At 51.1% G+C, this 14,871-nt stretch overlaps 2 protein-coding genes across 6 annotated transcripts in view; both read right to left on the bottom strand.

The window, feature by feature from the left end:
- SMARCD3 (SWI/SNF related, matrix associated, actin dependent regulator of chromatin, subfamily d, member 3) overlaps positions 1–1,812 on the bottom strand; it is a 76,536-nt gene extending 74,724 nt beyond the window's left edge. The window contains exons 1-2 of one of the 5 annotated variants that reach the window (XM_040077921.2): positions 1,219–1,812; positions 970–1,095 (exon numbers count right to left, since the gene is read on the bottom strand). The gene's annotated coding sequence lies outside the window, so the exon portion shown is untranslated. Of the gene's footprint in view, positions 1–925 lie in introns of all 5 variants that reach the window. The other 4 variants (XM_040077930.2, XM_040077911.2, XM_058423020.1 and 1 more) reach the window with 4 other exon arrangements.
- Positions 1,813–9,389: 7,577 nt separating this feature from the next.
- Positions 9,390–14,696, bottom strand: CHPF2 (chondroitin polymerizing factor 2). The gene is made up of 4 exons (XM_040082788.2): positions 14,183–14,696; positions 11,799–12,363; positions 11,167–11,349; positions 9,390–10,881 (listed from the first exon to the last, which is right to left on the bottom strand). The coding sequence occupies exons 1-4, from the start codon at positions 14,452–14,454 to the stop codon at positions 9,619–9,621; spliced, it is 2,283 nt and encodes a 760-aa protein (XP_039938722.1). The 5' UTR covers positions 14,455–14,696; the 3' UTR covers positions 9,390–9,618.
- Between the last annotated feature and the right edge of the window lie 175 nt (positions 14,697–14,871).

The raw sequence follows: 14,871 nt of genomic DNA, 5'->3' as shown, positions 1-14,871 counted from the left end.
GACCCAGCTTGTATTTGTGGAGTCTGGAGAGAACACGAAGGTCACTGCTTGCCTATAACCTGTCAACCTATTGAGCAGGCTCTGCTAAGAACCACAGGGCAGGCAGGATTGGAGTGGACCCCTGGAATTTGCCTGTCCCAAGAAGCAAAGGTACCTTCTCACATAGATGTTCTCAACCTTGTGAAGGCAGGCCAGTTTAGGAACATTTACCAAGATAGCTTGCTTTCATCCTTAAAACAATCAATTCCTTAACTCAAAATCAACTCCTACCAGAACACTCCAGCATTTTATCAGGCACTGTTAGCTGCCCCAGTAGAATAGGGAGAGTGTGGCAGAGTGGAATAATTAATGATCATACAGATTTAGGGCATAGTCAGGCAGCTTCAGTGCCTGCATGCTATGATAGGTCCCAAAGAAGAAGGACCAAGCTAAGAAGGAAAAAGGACCTATTCCATGGGAAAGGCTGAGCCAGCTGCATCTCCACATACAAAGCCCTGCTGCTCCTGATGGCTCTATACTGTAGCTGATGAAGAAAAGCAGCACTACAGCAGAACAGGTGTGAGCACCAGCACATACAGCATTCTCAAGCATAAGCTCACACCTAGACATGCAGATAGAAACAGCTGTTCAAAGAATGGATAGGCAAGAAAGTGAAGTATGAACATTGCAGTGCCAGCCTGGGCAGTGCCAGGCAGCATGAGTAGAGTGGGTAACTCCACCAGGGACAGGACCAAGGCTCTGGATTTAGTGGGGTCAGGAAAAGGGAAGAACAAAGGACAAAAAGAAGATAAAGGTGAATTCTGCTGAAACAGAGCTGTAGTCAAGAAAGGACAGAGCCTAGACACGCAGGGGCTGAGAAAAACACCACAGTGGAGGGAGAGGAAGTCAGAAGGGAGAGTACACGAGGTACAGAAAGGAACCTTACAGCAGCGCTGAGGAAAAGGAGGAGAGCAAAGGCTGTGTCCTCACCCTGCCTTAGAGGCAAGGCCAAGCTGCCCGTTCCTCCTCACAGAGAGGTCAGGGGATTCAGCGAGGGAAGCCGGGTTTGTTTCACTGGTGGTGTCCCCATGGAAAACAGCAGATGGTTGATGGCTCCTGAGACAACACCAAGGAACAGGTTATTTTCAGAAGCTGCAGGACTGCCTTGAATGAGGGGTAGAAGGAAGTCAGTCTCTTCAAGAAGGGCAGTGCCAACAGCACCAGGCAAGGATAACGTACACTCTCCCAGATCATGCTGACTGGTGAATGACGTTGCTTGCTCCTCAGTCCCCCATTTCAATTCTACCTCAGTTTGTCCAGGCAGCAACTTGCACTCAGCGATCCTCCACAGGCCACGGTGATGGAGGAAATGGAGAAGAGTTCAGGCTTCAGGGAACAGGAGGAAGGGAAGGAGCAGCAATCTCCAGCAGCAAATGCCTGGTGCCAAATTGAGATGGTTGGCATGCGTGGGAATTCAGATATTCCAGGAGGCCATGCAGAACATCAGTCTCCCACAGACACGGATCTGTTAGTCCTGAGAGGGTATCTTGGACCATGTATCTCCCTCTGAAGACAGAACTGAGGGCATCTTAGAGGCAGCGAGTCAAATACTCTCTCTCAAAAGCTGCCATCTCCTGTGTGAAGGCTGGTTGTTCCTGGAGCACCAGAGACAGCAGTCAGTTAGATGCAGGGCACCGCTGGGGTGTCTCCAGGGACAGGGTGTTAAGAAGAGGACCCTCCTCTCCAGAGGATGCATGGGCCGTGTCAGGGCAGAATGGGGAAATCCAGAGGAGCGGTAGTGTCTCCCTCGGTAAAGTCAGTCCCTGCTAAAAGAGACCCTCCCGAGGGGGGCTGCAGCCCACATTCGTGAGCGGTAAATGAGCACTGGGCTCCCTCTTTCTGCCTGCCTCTCCGAGCGAACCGCTGCAAGGCAGCGAAGCCGCCGGGGCTCGGCCGCGGACACGGGGCCCGCGCTGGGACACCCGGCGGGGGCCAGGCGGGCACCGCACCGCCTACAGCCGAGTCCGCGGGGAAGATCAGAGAGCGCGGCGCGACAGCCGCCAGGGTGTTCCAGCCGCGGCTCCACGAGGGACCGGCAGCGGAGGAAGGAGGCACCGCCGAGCGGTACCGGTGACGCGCGGGTCCGCCCGGACTCCACCAGGCTCCCGGCCGGGCGAGACCTGCGGGTAGCGCCCGGGCCGGAGCAGCAGCGGCATCGCCCGGGGTCCGTGCCCGGCCCGGGGGTACCGCCGGCGTGGGCGTCCCGCGGATGCCCGGTGCGTGGCGGGGCCGGGCCGGGGGGGCCGCGCGGCGCTCACCGTCCCGTCCATGCTCCGCTCCCGCCGCGGCCGTCCGCGCGCGGGGCGCCTGCGCGGCGCTGCGGACAGCGGCCAGGGACCGTCTGTAAAGTGCGGCTCGCCCGCCGCGCCGGGGGAGAGGGTCCCGCGCCGGGAGAGCCCGGCCCCGGCCGCGCCGCTGCGGCGGGAAGGCGGCGCGGCCGCGACCCCTGCCCCGCTCCCAGCCCCGCGGGGGCGGCGCGGCGTGGAGCTCCTCCCGGGGACAGGTGGGTGCGGCGCCCACGCCCTCCCAGCCCCGGGGGCCGCTCCGGCTCTGCCGCCTCGACGGCGCTCGAGAAAGGGACGGATCGGCTTTAGGTCCGCCGCCGCCGCGGTTCCCGGCCCCGCCGCCCCTGCTTCCGCCGCTACAGCCACCCCTTTCTCTCCCCGCCGACGCCCCGCACAGCGCCGGAGCCCCCTTACTATCGCAGCCCCCCAGCCCCGCGCTCACCGCCCCGCACTCACCGCCGCCCCCTGCCGCCCCCGCCGCCGCAGCCCCGGCGCTCTCGCAGCGCTGCCGGCCCGCCGCCGCAGCCTCCGCGCGCTCCCCAGCGCCGCCTGCCGTCCCCGCTCCGCATCGCCCCCCCCCGGGCCGCGGGGCCCGACGCAGAGCCCCCGCCCCGCCCGGTGCCGGCCCGGCCCGCGCCGCCCGCACCTGGCCGGGGCCGAGCACCGCCCGCTCGCAGCAGGATCGGGAGCGCTTCCGACCGGTACCGAGCGGGGCTCGCCCCGACAGCGAGCGGGCCGGGGTTCACCGGGAGGCAATAAGAATTCCTGTGGCGATGGGGATGGTAATACCAGGATGAAAGACCAAACGGGCCAGGGGAGCTCTGACGCACGTCCAATCCTTCAAATTTAGAACCCGCCCAGAGCTGCGATCCACTATCCGCATGCTTTTCCCGGCGTTAAGGAGCTGGTGACTCCCGGGAGAGTGAAGGTGGGGGTACTGGGCCTGGCGGGCTACAGGTCTGTGGTGCAGTGCCAGTTGTAACAGGAAAATTGCTTCTTAAACAGAGGGAGATCTCTGTGACCTGCACTTTGACAGAGCAATTAGAAGGAATCCTCATCTTGACTTGCCAAAGCCTTGCGGTCCATGATGAGGAGGGAAGTTTGGACAGTGTGAGCACTGAGAGTGAATACTTTGGGGTGATGATCCAAGGAGCTATGAGGGAGCAGTGAAAGGACTGAGCTCCACCTGCAAGGAGCCAAGCAAACCCAACAGCTTCACATGCTCAAAAACAGTGGATGTACAAAAGATGAAATAAATATTGTAAAGATCACGAGGTGGGTTTAAGTATCAGTAGGTGTTTTTAAGGAGGAACTGTACATATGCTTTTGGCTTTTTCACTGTATTTTCTGTGTCACATTTTCAAGCTTTTTCCTACAGTTATTTGTACCAGCAAAACACTGTTGCAAATCAAGAGTTTCTGTGGTGCCTGTCACCAGAAAATTGCCGCTTTGAGAGTCCATGAGCAACAGTTCAGCATGCATGCTGAGAAGATAGGGTAAGTGCCTAGTGCAGCCAGGAAAGAGTTTGGAATGGGAGAGGATGACTGCCTTGGCTGAAGTACAGGTCTAGGGAATGGTGAATCCTGGGACAGTGGGGCATGAAAGCATCTGGTATAGCGGGGTTCAGGCCACGACTCCTGGCTTGAGACCAAGCTGGCAGCTGGCACCTGCACATGCTCTGCAGTGCTGTATGGAATATTTCACAATGGATGTGTGACAAGGCAGTGCTCAAAGCCAAATAGAAGCTCCTATTAAAAGAACTCTTTGTGCTGGAGTTGAGAACAGGGGAGTATGCTGAGCAAGAATACCTTGCTGTAGGCTGGGGAAATGTTCAACCTGTTAATGAGAACAACCCGTCCACTATCTGCTCATCACATCTGACCAACAGCAACTCCAGAACTTCTGTGAAACAGCTTAGACCATCTGCAAGACCTGAGTTGCCCTCTCCAGTGTGCTGGGAATTGGTTCTGCAGCACTTTGGGGTGAAGCAGCTTGTGAGCTGAGTGGAGGACCTGCCCAGACAGACCTGAACTGCTGGTCAGGTGTGCCCCAGGGAGCAGAGGGGAGGCCATCCTGGGCAGATCCCCCAAGGGAGGTGGGCTGCTCCCAGGTTGCATGGCAGAGGCACATCATTTATATTCCTGTCTTGCAGAAGACCATGGGCACCATGATCAGATACAGTATCTGAGTTCACAGCATCCGGGGTTTTTTTCTTAAGTATACTTGTTGATTTGGGATAGAGTAGCAGCTCTGACAGACATGAAAAGGTGGAGAGTCTATTTTTACCTGCTTCTTGAAATTAAAAATGCAGCTGGGACAGAAGCTTCTTATGTTTGTAACATATACTACACATCCTTCTCTAGGATCAACAGATTAATCCAACAGGATATGTCAGTCAGTCTAAAACAGGCAATGGATGAAATTGCCTTCTCAACTGAAGACAAGGAAGAAAAATATCCATTGCTGTGGATCCCAAAGAAAGTGAAGTATAGTCAAAGGTAAACACACCCAGCGCATGTCGGAGAAAGCAGAGACACCACATAAGTGTGTGCATTTCTTCAGGGCTACAAGATCAAACATGACAATCACGATAATTTGTCTTCCTGGCCAGTACATGACCCCACTGTAGTATGCAGTCTCAGTATCATGATCCTCACATAGTTCATCATTTTTGGCCGAACTAAAGTGCATCCTTGAAAAAGATGCACTTTTTTAGCAGAAGAGACAAAAATGGTGGCACAGAGTCAAATCATAAGCACACGACTCATTTACTCTCTCCTTGACAGTGGCCAACACTGTCTGCCTAGAAAAAAATCACAAAAAATAGGGTAGACAAAGAGTGTTCCCTCCCTGGTAGCTCTCCTAGCTCTTACAGATTTTTAATTCAGAGACCTGCTGTGCCAGAGATGTTGGCTTTGTGTTTAACAGCCTTTGATTGATTTCTCTTTTGCAAATTTCATCTACTATATAGTGACAGCTATGAAATTTAAGGCCATGAAGGACTTACTCTACTCACTAACATTTGACAAGGACTTATTCTGCCCACTTACATTTGACAAGTAATTTCACACTTGCCTCCAATGATCTGTTACACAAACCAAGTAAATTGCAGCACACTGGGAAAGTTACCACTGTAATTCCACTAGCTACTCACATTCAGCATGGCAAGCATGTGCCTGTTTTCCTTTGGAATTAATCTGTTGCATGGAATTAATCATGCCTTACCCTTGGACAACTAAAGACTGCTTAGTATCCAGTGTTTTCATTTAGTGCACGTAGTCACACACCCTAATCAGAACACTCACAAACATGCTAAGACATCATAGAATCATAGGAAGGTTTGGGTTGGGAAGAGACTTTTAAAGGCCATCTAGCCCCACCCTGCCATGGATAGGGACATCTCCAACTCATAATAAGGTCAATAAAGTCATTCCAAGCCCCGTTCAGCCTGGCCTTGGAGTCTTCCATGGATGAGGTTCTTTGGGCAACCTGTGCCAGTGCTTTTCCAGCCTGATTTTAAAAATGGTCTCTCTTGCATCTAGTCTGTACCTACTCTTTTAGTTTAAAACCATTAAACCCAGCTTAAAGCCATTACCCCTTGTCTTACAACTACAAGAGCTCTGCATCTCACTTTGCAAAATACTTCTTAAAATCTTCAGATAAGTTTCGTGAACCTCAAATGTTTCTCTTCTTTTCTCTGTTCCCTAGAAGCCTTAAAAATAGGCTGTGTGCTATGCCACCAGGACCCTTCTTGCTGTCGCACATCAATAGCATCTGTTTCCCCCAGATTGTCTGCCTGTAAAGATTTGTAATATCATGTCTTAAATCTATACAGGGCTGGGACAGAGCCTGGATTTTAGTGTCTAAAACAGTGGGTCCAAGAAAAATGAAGCTGCTTGCACTTCAATACACTCAATTTCTTTACAGATCTACCTTTTTTTAACATGCAGTCCTCTCTGGAGGAGTGATACACCATCTTCCCCAAGCACGTAAGCTTGCATTTGACTGTTCTAAGACAAAAGTCTATGTGAAGAGCCTTACTCTTCCACACACTCTCCTTCACTATTATCTTCTCTTCATGACTTTTTTGCATATTTTTACAAAATCTGCCAATTTTATTTGTAGAGATTTTATATTTGCTTCCAAATAATCAAGTGTGAAACAACACTGGCTGGAGAACTACCCCTCAGGTAAAAACCAGAATCCCCAGCTTATGGATTGGGCAGTTTGCTGGCAGTATTTCCTTTCCTTTCCTTTTCCTTTCCTACAGAGCTGGATTGTAAAAAACAGAAGAATCAGCTTCCAGCTTCCCTCAGGTTTCTCCCAAGATACAAGATGCTCGTAAGATTTTTAAGTTCTGTGTAGTGTTGCATTGTCACCTAACATGCTCTGACACAGGCAGGGACTTGCCAACAAGTTGGCAACAACATTCCTGGCTTTTGGGTTACATCCATCAAATCTCACTATCCTGTTTCCAATTATTCTCTTTCTTCTCTAATGAGGACTCATCAATAATTCTTGCTTACCTTATGTAATTTCAAACACTTTCCTTCAGCAGCTTATTTTACATCCCAGACACCCCCACTTGTCACATCCCCTACAGCTCTCAATCAGTAATTCCTGACAGCCAATTCCTGCATCTCTCACAGATAATGCTCAGCGTGGTGGCATGACACCCACTGTGTCCCTGTGCAGAAGATCTGCTGCTTACTTAGTTTCTTGCAGCACCCAGTGTCCACTGCCAGTGCTTCCAGATGTGTTATGTAGAACAATGACCCAAGGAATTCTCCTTGGATATTACACTGTACTGAAACCTACAATTACAAGCTCTGCATCCTTGCTGACATGAGGATGTTATTTTTCATGCACCAGAATCTATTTTGCATTCAAGATGAGCACACCATCCCAAAGGTGAGAAGCATCGAAGTTCTCACTCCGTCCATCTCTGCCATGGCACAAGGCACGTGATCCCACCTGGCAGTTGCTGCATCCCAAGGAGACATTAATCTGAGCACACACAGGCCTGTGCTGCTCACAGGACAACAGTCGGACCTGGGTTTGCTGCACAAATCCCTTGCCCACCACACAGTCTCAGCCAGCTCATCATACAGAAATGCCTGTGGGCAGTTCTTGGTCATGCCCAGCCATTCTGCCACTCATATGGCCTGGCTTTGTCTAACAGTGAGGCAAAAAATTCTCATGCAAACATCCTTTCTGTCGGACAGAAGGAATGACAGAGTTGTTTTTCTGCACTCTTATCATGGCTCTAATGGCAAAAAAGGGAGAACCAGCACTGCAGGTGGTGTCTGCAGGGAATACTGGGTGTGGATCAGAGTTCTGTGGATCAGAACTTGGGGTTCCCCACATCTAAAGGATATGACATGATGTACACTATTCTATCGTGTTAGCTTTAACACATTGTATTTTGAGTAGCGCCCTACACAGCCTGAGTCTCTTTCCTACTTGGATCATAAGGGATCAGGACCTCCTCGTGCAGAACAACCCGCATAGTAATAAACTGTTTCCCAGGTAATTGCCCTTGCCCTCATTCTGTGAATGCATGCTTTGATGTTGCATACAGGTAAAGCTTTATAACATCAGGGCCTTGTAAATCTTGTAAAATCATGACCCAGGCCTGCTACTTCAGCTGAGTAGAAGAGGACTAAAGGAAAGTGACTCATCTGAACTGGAGATAGAAAAACAAGTTATATAACCATTACATGTTCGCATCATGGTGTACGGTGGTTAGTTGAATTACATTTGTTATGCTAAAATGGAATGTAATGGATAACAGCCTAACTGCTTAAAAAGGCCTGGATTTTGCAATAAAGGGCTCTTCTTTGCACCTGCCTGGGGACTCTGTGTTGCTCTGCTTTGTACACTTAGCAATAAACACACATCCCCATAAGGCGTAAGAGATCTGTGTTCTTCCCATGTAAATGTAACTGAGACATGCCTTACTTGTTAAATAAGCAAATCTGAGATTTCTATCCAAGTTGAACCAATGTTCCTGACTTTGAATACTTCCTTTAAGCTTTCTTAATTTTTCAGCATCTTTTTTGATGCCGACACCAGACCTTCAGCTCGCTCACCTCATGAGATGAATGTAACAAATACAACCTCTCTCCTTCAGCAGTGACGAACAGGGCCAGTCACACTTGCCAGCTTATCACATAAATTCACTAATTCATATCAGGGTTTTGGGCTTTGATTTCTGGGATGTTGGCTGAAGAGATGATGCTGGAAAGCTGAAAAAGTAAAAGGATTAGTGGGGTCCTGGGGGATACCAAGCTAAACATAAGCCAACAGCATTCCCTCGGAGCAAAGGTGGCCAACTGCATCCTGGGCCGCAGCAGAAGGACAGCTGGTCAAAGACAATGACCTGTCTCCTCAGCATAAGTGAGACATGCCAGGAGTGCTGTGTCCAGTCTGGGCTTCCCAATACAAGACAGACATGGACATACTGGAGTTAGTCCAGTAAAGGGATGTGGAAATGTTAAGTAATGGAAGTGTTTGTCCTAACAGTGAGACTGCAAGAGCTGGGACTGTTTTGTCTGGAGCAGGCTCAGGGACACAAACAGCTCCTGCTTAGTGGCCTCCAGTGATGCTGAGAGAAGCAATGGGCACAAACTGAAACGCAAGAAATTTCATTTAAACAGGAGAAAGAAGTTTTGAACTGTAAAGGTTACTATCCACTGCAACATACCGCTGGGAGGGACTACGGAGTCTCCTTCGCCAAGATACTTAAACTGGAACCACTCTGCAGCTTTGGAAGAGCCAAAACCACCGAAGTGAAAGTGGTTGAATAGCTTTGTCCAGCTAAACCAGACAAGCTCTGTTTATGCTTCTTGAAAAAGTGAAACACATAAGCACACAGGAGGGTGCAGCAACAGCCCTGAGAGTAGCACAGTCAAGGCAACTTTGTCCAAGTACACAGCTCATACTCACTCTCTCCCTGCACTGCTCATCCGAATCACATAGCTTTAAGCAAGGTCCATTCTACAGCTTGTTTACCTCCCTCATCACGGAGGCTGCAAAGTTTACAAGTGATGACATTATTCTGCCTGGAAAGAAAATCAAATTTATTTAAAAAATAAAAACAAAAACAAACCAAACCCACCAACCCCCCTCTACTGAAACAGCCTCATTCCATAGCCCATGTGCCACAGGGTGGGTCTGGGGAAGTCTTCCTCTTCCCTTGACCTCACATACCCTTCACCCATGGCAAGGCTGGAAAGGGGATGGAAAGTGCCAAGTGTTAAGGTGCTGAGAAGCTCTCAATATTTCTCATCTCTCAAGTGCTGTTGGCCTGCTCCTGCTCAAAGAGGGCCATGGCTAAATGTGAGCGGGATGCAAGTCCTTCCAAGTTACTGAGCACACAGCGGTGGTACAGCTCCTCACTGAGACGGGGATTGCAGCTCCTCAGTGTATATTTCTGCACTAACCCTGGCTCCACAGCCCTGAACAGGTGCAGGCCAGAATAGTGGAGGAAGACATCAAATACCTCCATGCTCTCCAGCACCTCATCTCGGTCCAGGATATCGGCTGCGAGCTTGGTACGTGCTGTCATATAGTCAGAATTATAAAAGCAGGCCTCAGCAAAGGAATGTCTGTCAAAATGCCCGTCTCTCAGGAAGTCAGTGTTGGAGGATGCTGTCTGCTCACCACGGTATACCAGCGCAGGGTTGAACTCCTGGAAATGCACAGGGAAAAAGACCTGCCAATTGCTGATGGTATTCATGCGGCAGCGATTCAAAAACTCCATGTTGATTTCTGTCCAGACACTGGCCAAGAAAAACAGTGTGTCCACAGGGTGCTTCTTTGAGACTATATCCATGAGCTTCACTTGTGATGGCACCTCTGTTTTAACGCTAATCCACGGGATTTTAACTTCTGCATAGCGTTTCTCCAGCTCTCCTACCATGGCTTTGACTCCAGCAAAAACATCCACCTGACTAACTCTCTGGGCATCGTAGGGATGGTAGATAAAAAGCAAAGTCAGCAGTGCATTATCATGCGTGTCCAGTGTGTTCATAGCAAACATATCCAGGAAGTTTGCTACAAAATCCAGATCTTGCACTGTCAAGGGAAGCACCAATTGCACCCGTGTGGCCTCTGTCACATATGGCATGGGAATGATTTCCACCTTACTTAAGGGTCGTACCAAGCTCACTCGCTTGGCCAGAACACGACTGTGACCCTTCTGGGTGGCAGCCTCCAAGAGCAGGTCCAGGGTGTATTCCATGCCCCGCGTGGGGTCGAAGCGCCGGTAGCCGTTCAGCAGCTGCCGCTTGCTGAAGCGGAGCAGGGGCTGATAGAGACGGTTCAGCTGCTCCACTGCAGACTCAATGATTTCACTGACGTCTGCCTTACTGGCTCCAGAGAGCTCACACTTTGGGGAGCCATCAGGACAGGAGAAGAGGTGCTGTTCTGTGAAGTAGTCCCAGCTGATTACCTCAAAACGGGACTTTGGAAGGAATGGGGCGTTAATGCCCACAGGCCAGGTCACACCTGCCTCACCTGCAGGGGTCAGTGCTGTCAGGTTCCTGATCTGCATCTGTGCAAAGAGAGAGAACAAGCTGATTGCCACTATGTTCTCAAAGAGGTCTAGGCCAGCTCCCCCCCACGCCCACCTCACCACCTACACGTGTACATGGGTAGTGTCATACCAGGAGTTCTGGGTAAGGTGGTATCAGAAGTGCTGTTTCTGAGAAAAGATACTATAGCCTGTGTCTGGCTGACAGTTGCCCACAAACAGAAGCAATGATCTTCCTCCAGTGTGCTGGAAATTAAGGAAATCCATTTGGTCAAGGAGTTTTTGCAGGTAACCCCCACTGCATACCTGAAGGTCCTGGATCTCTTGATAGACTCTGTCCAGCTGGATCCTGCTGAACTGCTTGTGCAGCCGGTACATCAGGGTCATGTCAGAAACAGGGTGCACTGCAAGAGCTGCTTGGAACTCCTCTTCTTCCTCCTTTTCTGGTTCAGTATTCTTGGCCAGTTCATAAGTGTGATAATGCTGGCCCTAAAGCAGACAAAAGCCAGAAAGACTGGCATGGAACCTGAGTTCACAGAGCAGCTTCTCCTCATCCCAGACACACATCTGACCCTCTTTCCATACAGACTGTAGTACCCAGAAAAAAAAAAAAGGGGTAAGTTTCCCCTCCCACATTGCACTGCATTCCCACTTGCTTCTCTATCAACATCCCTTTATCCTGCCTTCAAAAACCTGTGAATCAGCCCTGCTAGTAAGGCTGAAAATTAAATCCTGTGTGTGCCCTCTCCCTCAACATCCCAGCTGTGATTCTACACACACACGCCACCCCCCGCCAGCTTCCCAATGCTGCCATAGCAGAGAGCCCTTCCTTATGCTGCAACTCACAAAAAAGCCACTTGGCTGTGCAGCAGAGAAAGAGTAAGATTCTGGGCTTTGCCGGGCTCAGCTAACACAAAACCTGAGTAGGAAGGTAGTACCTGGAGCTGGGAAACACAACTGATGCCAAGGAAATCAATGATGCAACGACCCAGCCACTCATCTGGGCGCACACTAAGGATCTCATTGCGACAGCTGTCCAGGTGTGGGTGGAGCTTAAGCAAGAGGCTACGGGACAGCAGGTAGCCAAAGCCCCCATGACAGTAACGGGCTTGCTCATCTCCCCCGATGAACTCCTCCGCTCGCCCCAGGTACACATCTTGGTTGATACTCAGGTGTGTCACCAGAGCCTTGACCTGTTCGGCTTGGGCATAGGTGTCATCCTGCATGATGTAGAACCAGTCATAGTCAGAACCAAAATGTTGATGGATATAGTTCATGGTCTCATACATGAGCCAAATGGGCCTCTCATCGCCGTGGGCCACCAGCACCATGCCATGGGGCACCTTGGCACTGCGCAGCCCAGTGAAGTACAGCAGGCGTGGGAAGTGGTGGGCCACTGTCTTGTTCACTGCCACTGCCAATGTGTTCAGTGTGGCCTTGGAGGTCAGCACAGCCACAAACAGTCTCTCATGGAATCCCAGTTCTGTCTGGATGTAGCGAGTTCTGTAAAGGAAGTACATACCTACATGACAAATAGCTGGAGGAGAAAAAAAGTCAAAGAATTATGGTAACCCGGGATAAATCTTTAAAGGCTGGAATCTACCCAGGGCAAAAAAGTCAAGCCTAGTCATAGAGCTTTAAGAGAAGACTCACCAGTGAAAATCCCGTTTTGTAAAAACACTTGTTTCCTTCAACACAGCTACAATCTCACATCTATCTGAGCTAGAAAACTGTGCCGGTGCAATTAAAATTAAAATACCACAGAGCTTAGTACACGGTGCTAATAATACGGTAATAATACTGTATTAAAATACTTGGAGCTTAGTACACGGTGCAGCTTAGCAGGTATGCTCAATAAAAACACAGGGAAGATTTTTGAGGAGCCCAGTGCTGGTGGCTGAGATGTGCTAGGGTACACCAACTGCACATAGGGCACTGGCTGCTGGGAGATCACTGAAGCCCCAGGCCATGAGCCAGCAATGGGTGGTGGTCTTTGGCCTCACAAATGGCCCAAAGCCCTGCAGGGCCCTATGAACAATGAGACTCCAGACCAAAAACCACCACTGCACCAAGAGGCACATAAGGAAACATATGAAAAGAATACACAGAGACTGTGAGGGTACAAAAGTCAGGGATCCCTGCGCAGAGGCACCACCCTGAGCTGTGATAATGTTGCTGCACCACAAGTGAAATACTTAGAAAAACCAAAGGGACTCTGCTAGAGGAAACCTGGGGCCAAGGAAACTTGTTTGGCAGTATGAGCATGGTGTGGAAGGAGCTGAGCAAGGCACCTGTTGGGTCACCAGAGCTGCAGCTGCAAAGGAGCCTCGGTCCCAACAGTGACAGCCTACTGCAGTGCCAGTGTGATGCCCAGAGTGGTTCCTGGATGGTCAGGCAGGAAAATTTCCTTAACACATACACTACAATTAATTGATCAAAATTTTCCTAATGAGTAGACCAGTTAAAACAAGTTTTGAAGAATAATTTAACATGTTCTTTTAAACACAAGTAACAAAACAACCAGAGAATACCAGAATGGTTTGGGGTGGAAGAGACAGTTAACATCATCTAGTCCCAACATCCTGCCACAGATAGGGACATCTCCTACTAGACCAGGTTGCTCCAAGCCCTGTCCAGCCCAGCCTTGGACACTTCCAGGGATGGGGCAGCCACAACTTCTCTGGATAACCTGTGCCACTGCTTTGCCATCCTCATGGGAAAGACTTTCTTCCTAATATCTAATCTAAACCTACTCCTCTTCAGTTTGAAGTCATTCCCCCTTGCCCCGTCGCTCCACGTCCTTGTTACACAGTCTCTCTCCATCTTTCTTGGCTACTCCCTTTCCAGTACTGTAAGGCTGCAGCTCGATCACGGTGAAGCTTCTTTTCTCCAGACTGAACAATTCAAATTCTCTCAGCCTTTCCTCCACTCCTCTAATAATCTTGGTGGCTTCCTCTGGATTCACTCCAACAAGCTGATGTCCTTTTTGTGTTGAGGACCCCAAGGCTGGAAATAGCATTTCAGGTGGGGTCTCACCTGACCAGGGCAGAATCACCCTCCTTGTACTGACCAGAAATATTCTCATTCTCCTTGGGCGATTTTACTGACTTTTTTCCCCTTGGGTTAATTTATTGAACACGTCTCTTGCACCCCTTAGGGTAACAATCTTTGCCGTTGCCTTGGTGCATCAAGCTCCTACTAAACAAGTTGTTTTAAACAGCAAATATCACTTTGAACCTGTTCACTCACACGAAGATTTAGAACTTCCCACGAGAAAATTTTGTTTGAAGGAAATCCAGGTCAGAAAAAAAACATAACTTACCTGAGCACTTTTTTGTAAGGCTTGTTGGGGTCTCTGTAATACGGCACAATCCGGGGCCTGAAGTCCTCGTGGCCCGGGACCTGCCTCCCCTCCGCTGCCTCCGCAGGAGCCCCACGGGCGGGCAGCGCGGGCGGGCCCGGTGCCAGGCACCGTTCCTCAGCCGCGCCGTGGCTCCAGGAGGCACGCAGGAGGCTCAGGCTGCAGCCAAGGGACAGCCCGAGCAGGAGAGGCAGCGCGGGCCGCAGCGCGCTGAGGACCGCGCCCAGGCGCATCGCGGCAGCTACGGCCAGGCCGAACTCACGGGGCGGCCGCAGGACATGGCGGGCGCGGGGAGCTCGGGCGGCAGCGGTCCCGCGGGACGGCAGCCCCGGGGCTCTGTTACCCACAGGCCGGTGACAGGACAGAGGGCGGGCCGGAGTTCCGGAACGGGGGCGCGGAGAGTGACAGCAGCTTCAGCCCAGCCGCGCTCCGCCGCAGCCACCTCACCGGCCACATCGCCCCGCGCGCTTCCGCTTCCGCTCCGCTATCGATGGCGGCCGCTCTGGCCCGCGCCGCCGGCGCCTCTATAGTACTGCAGGGACAGGGACGGGGCCGGGCTGACGCGCGGCATGCCGGGAGGCGCGGCGGCATCGCGGACCGCGCTCCCCAGGGCCGCGCGCCGCCCGGCGCCGGTGACGGTCCGCGCTGCG

This window comes from Hirundo rustica, chromosome 1 (genome assembly GCF_015227805.2).
Source record: "Hirundo rustica isolate bHirRus1 chromosome 1, bHirRus1.pri.v3, whole genome shotgun sequence".
Taxonomy (NCBI): Eukaryota; Metazoa; Chordata; class Aves; order Passeriformes; family Hirundinidae; genus Hirundo; species Hirundo rustica.
This window is presented reverse-complemented; position numbering and strand designations above follow the sequence as displayed.

Coding starts and splice junctions, on each gene's coding strand:
- CHPF2 (XM_040082788.2), bottom strand. CDS start 14,454: ATGCGCCTGGGCGCGGTCCTCAGCGCGCTGCGGCCCGCGCTGCCTCTC. Junction 11,350..11,798: donor GTTGTGTTTCCCAGCTCCAG/GTACTACCTTCC, acceptor TGTCTGCTTTAG/GGCCAGCATTATCACACTTA. Junction 10,882..11,166: donor AAGAGATCCAGGACCTTCAG/GTATGCAGTGGG, acceptor CTCTTTGCACAG/ATGCAGATCAGGAACCTGAC.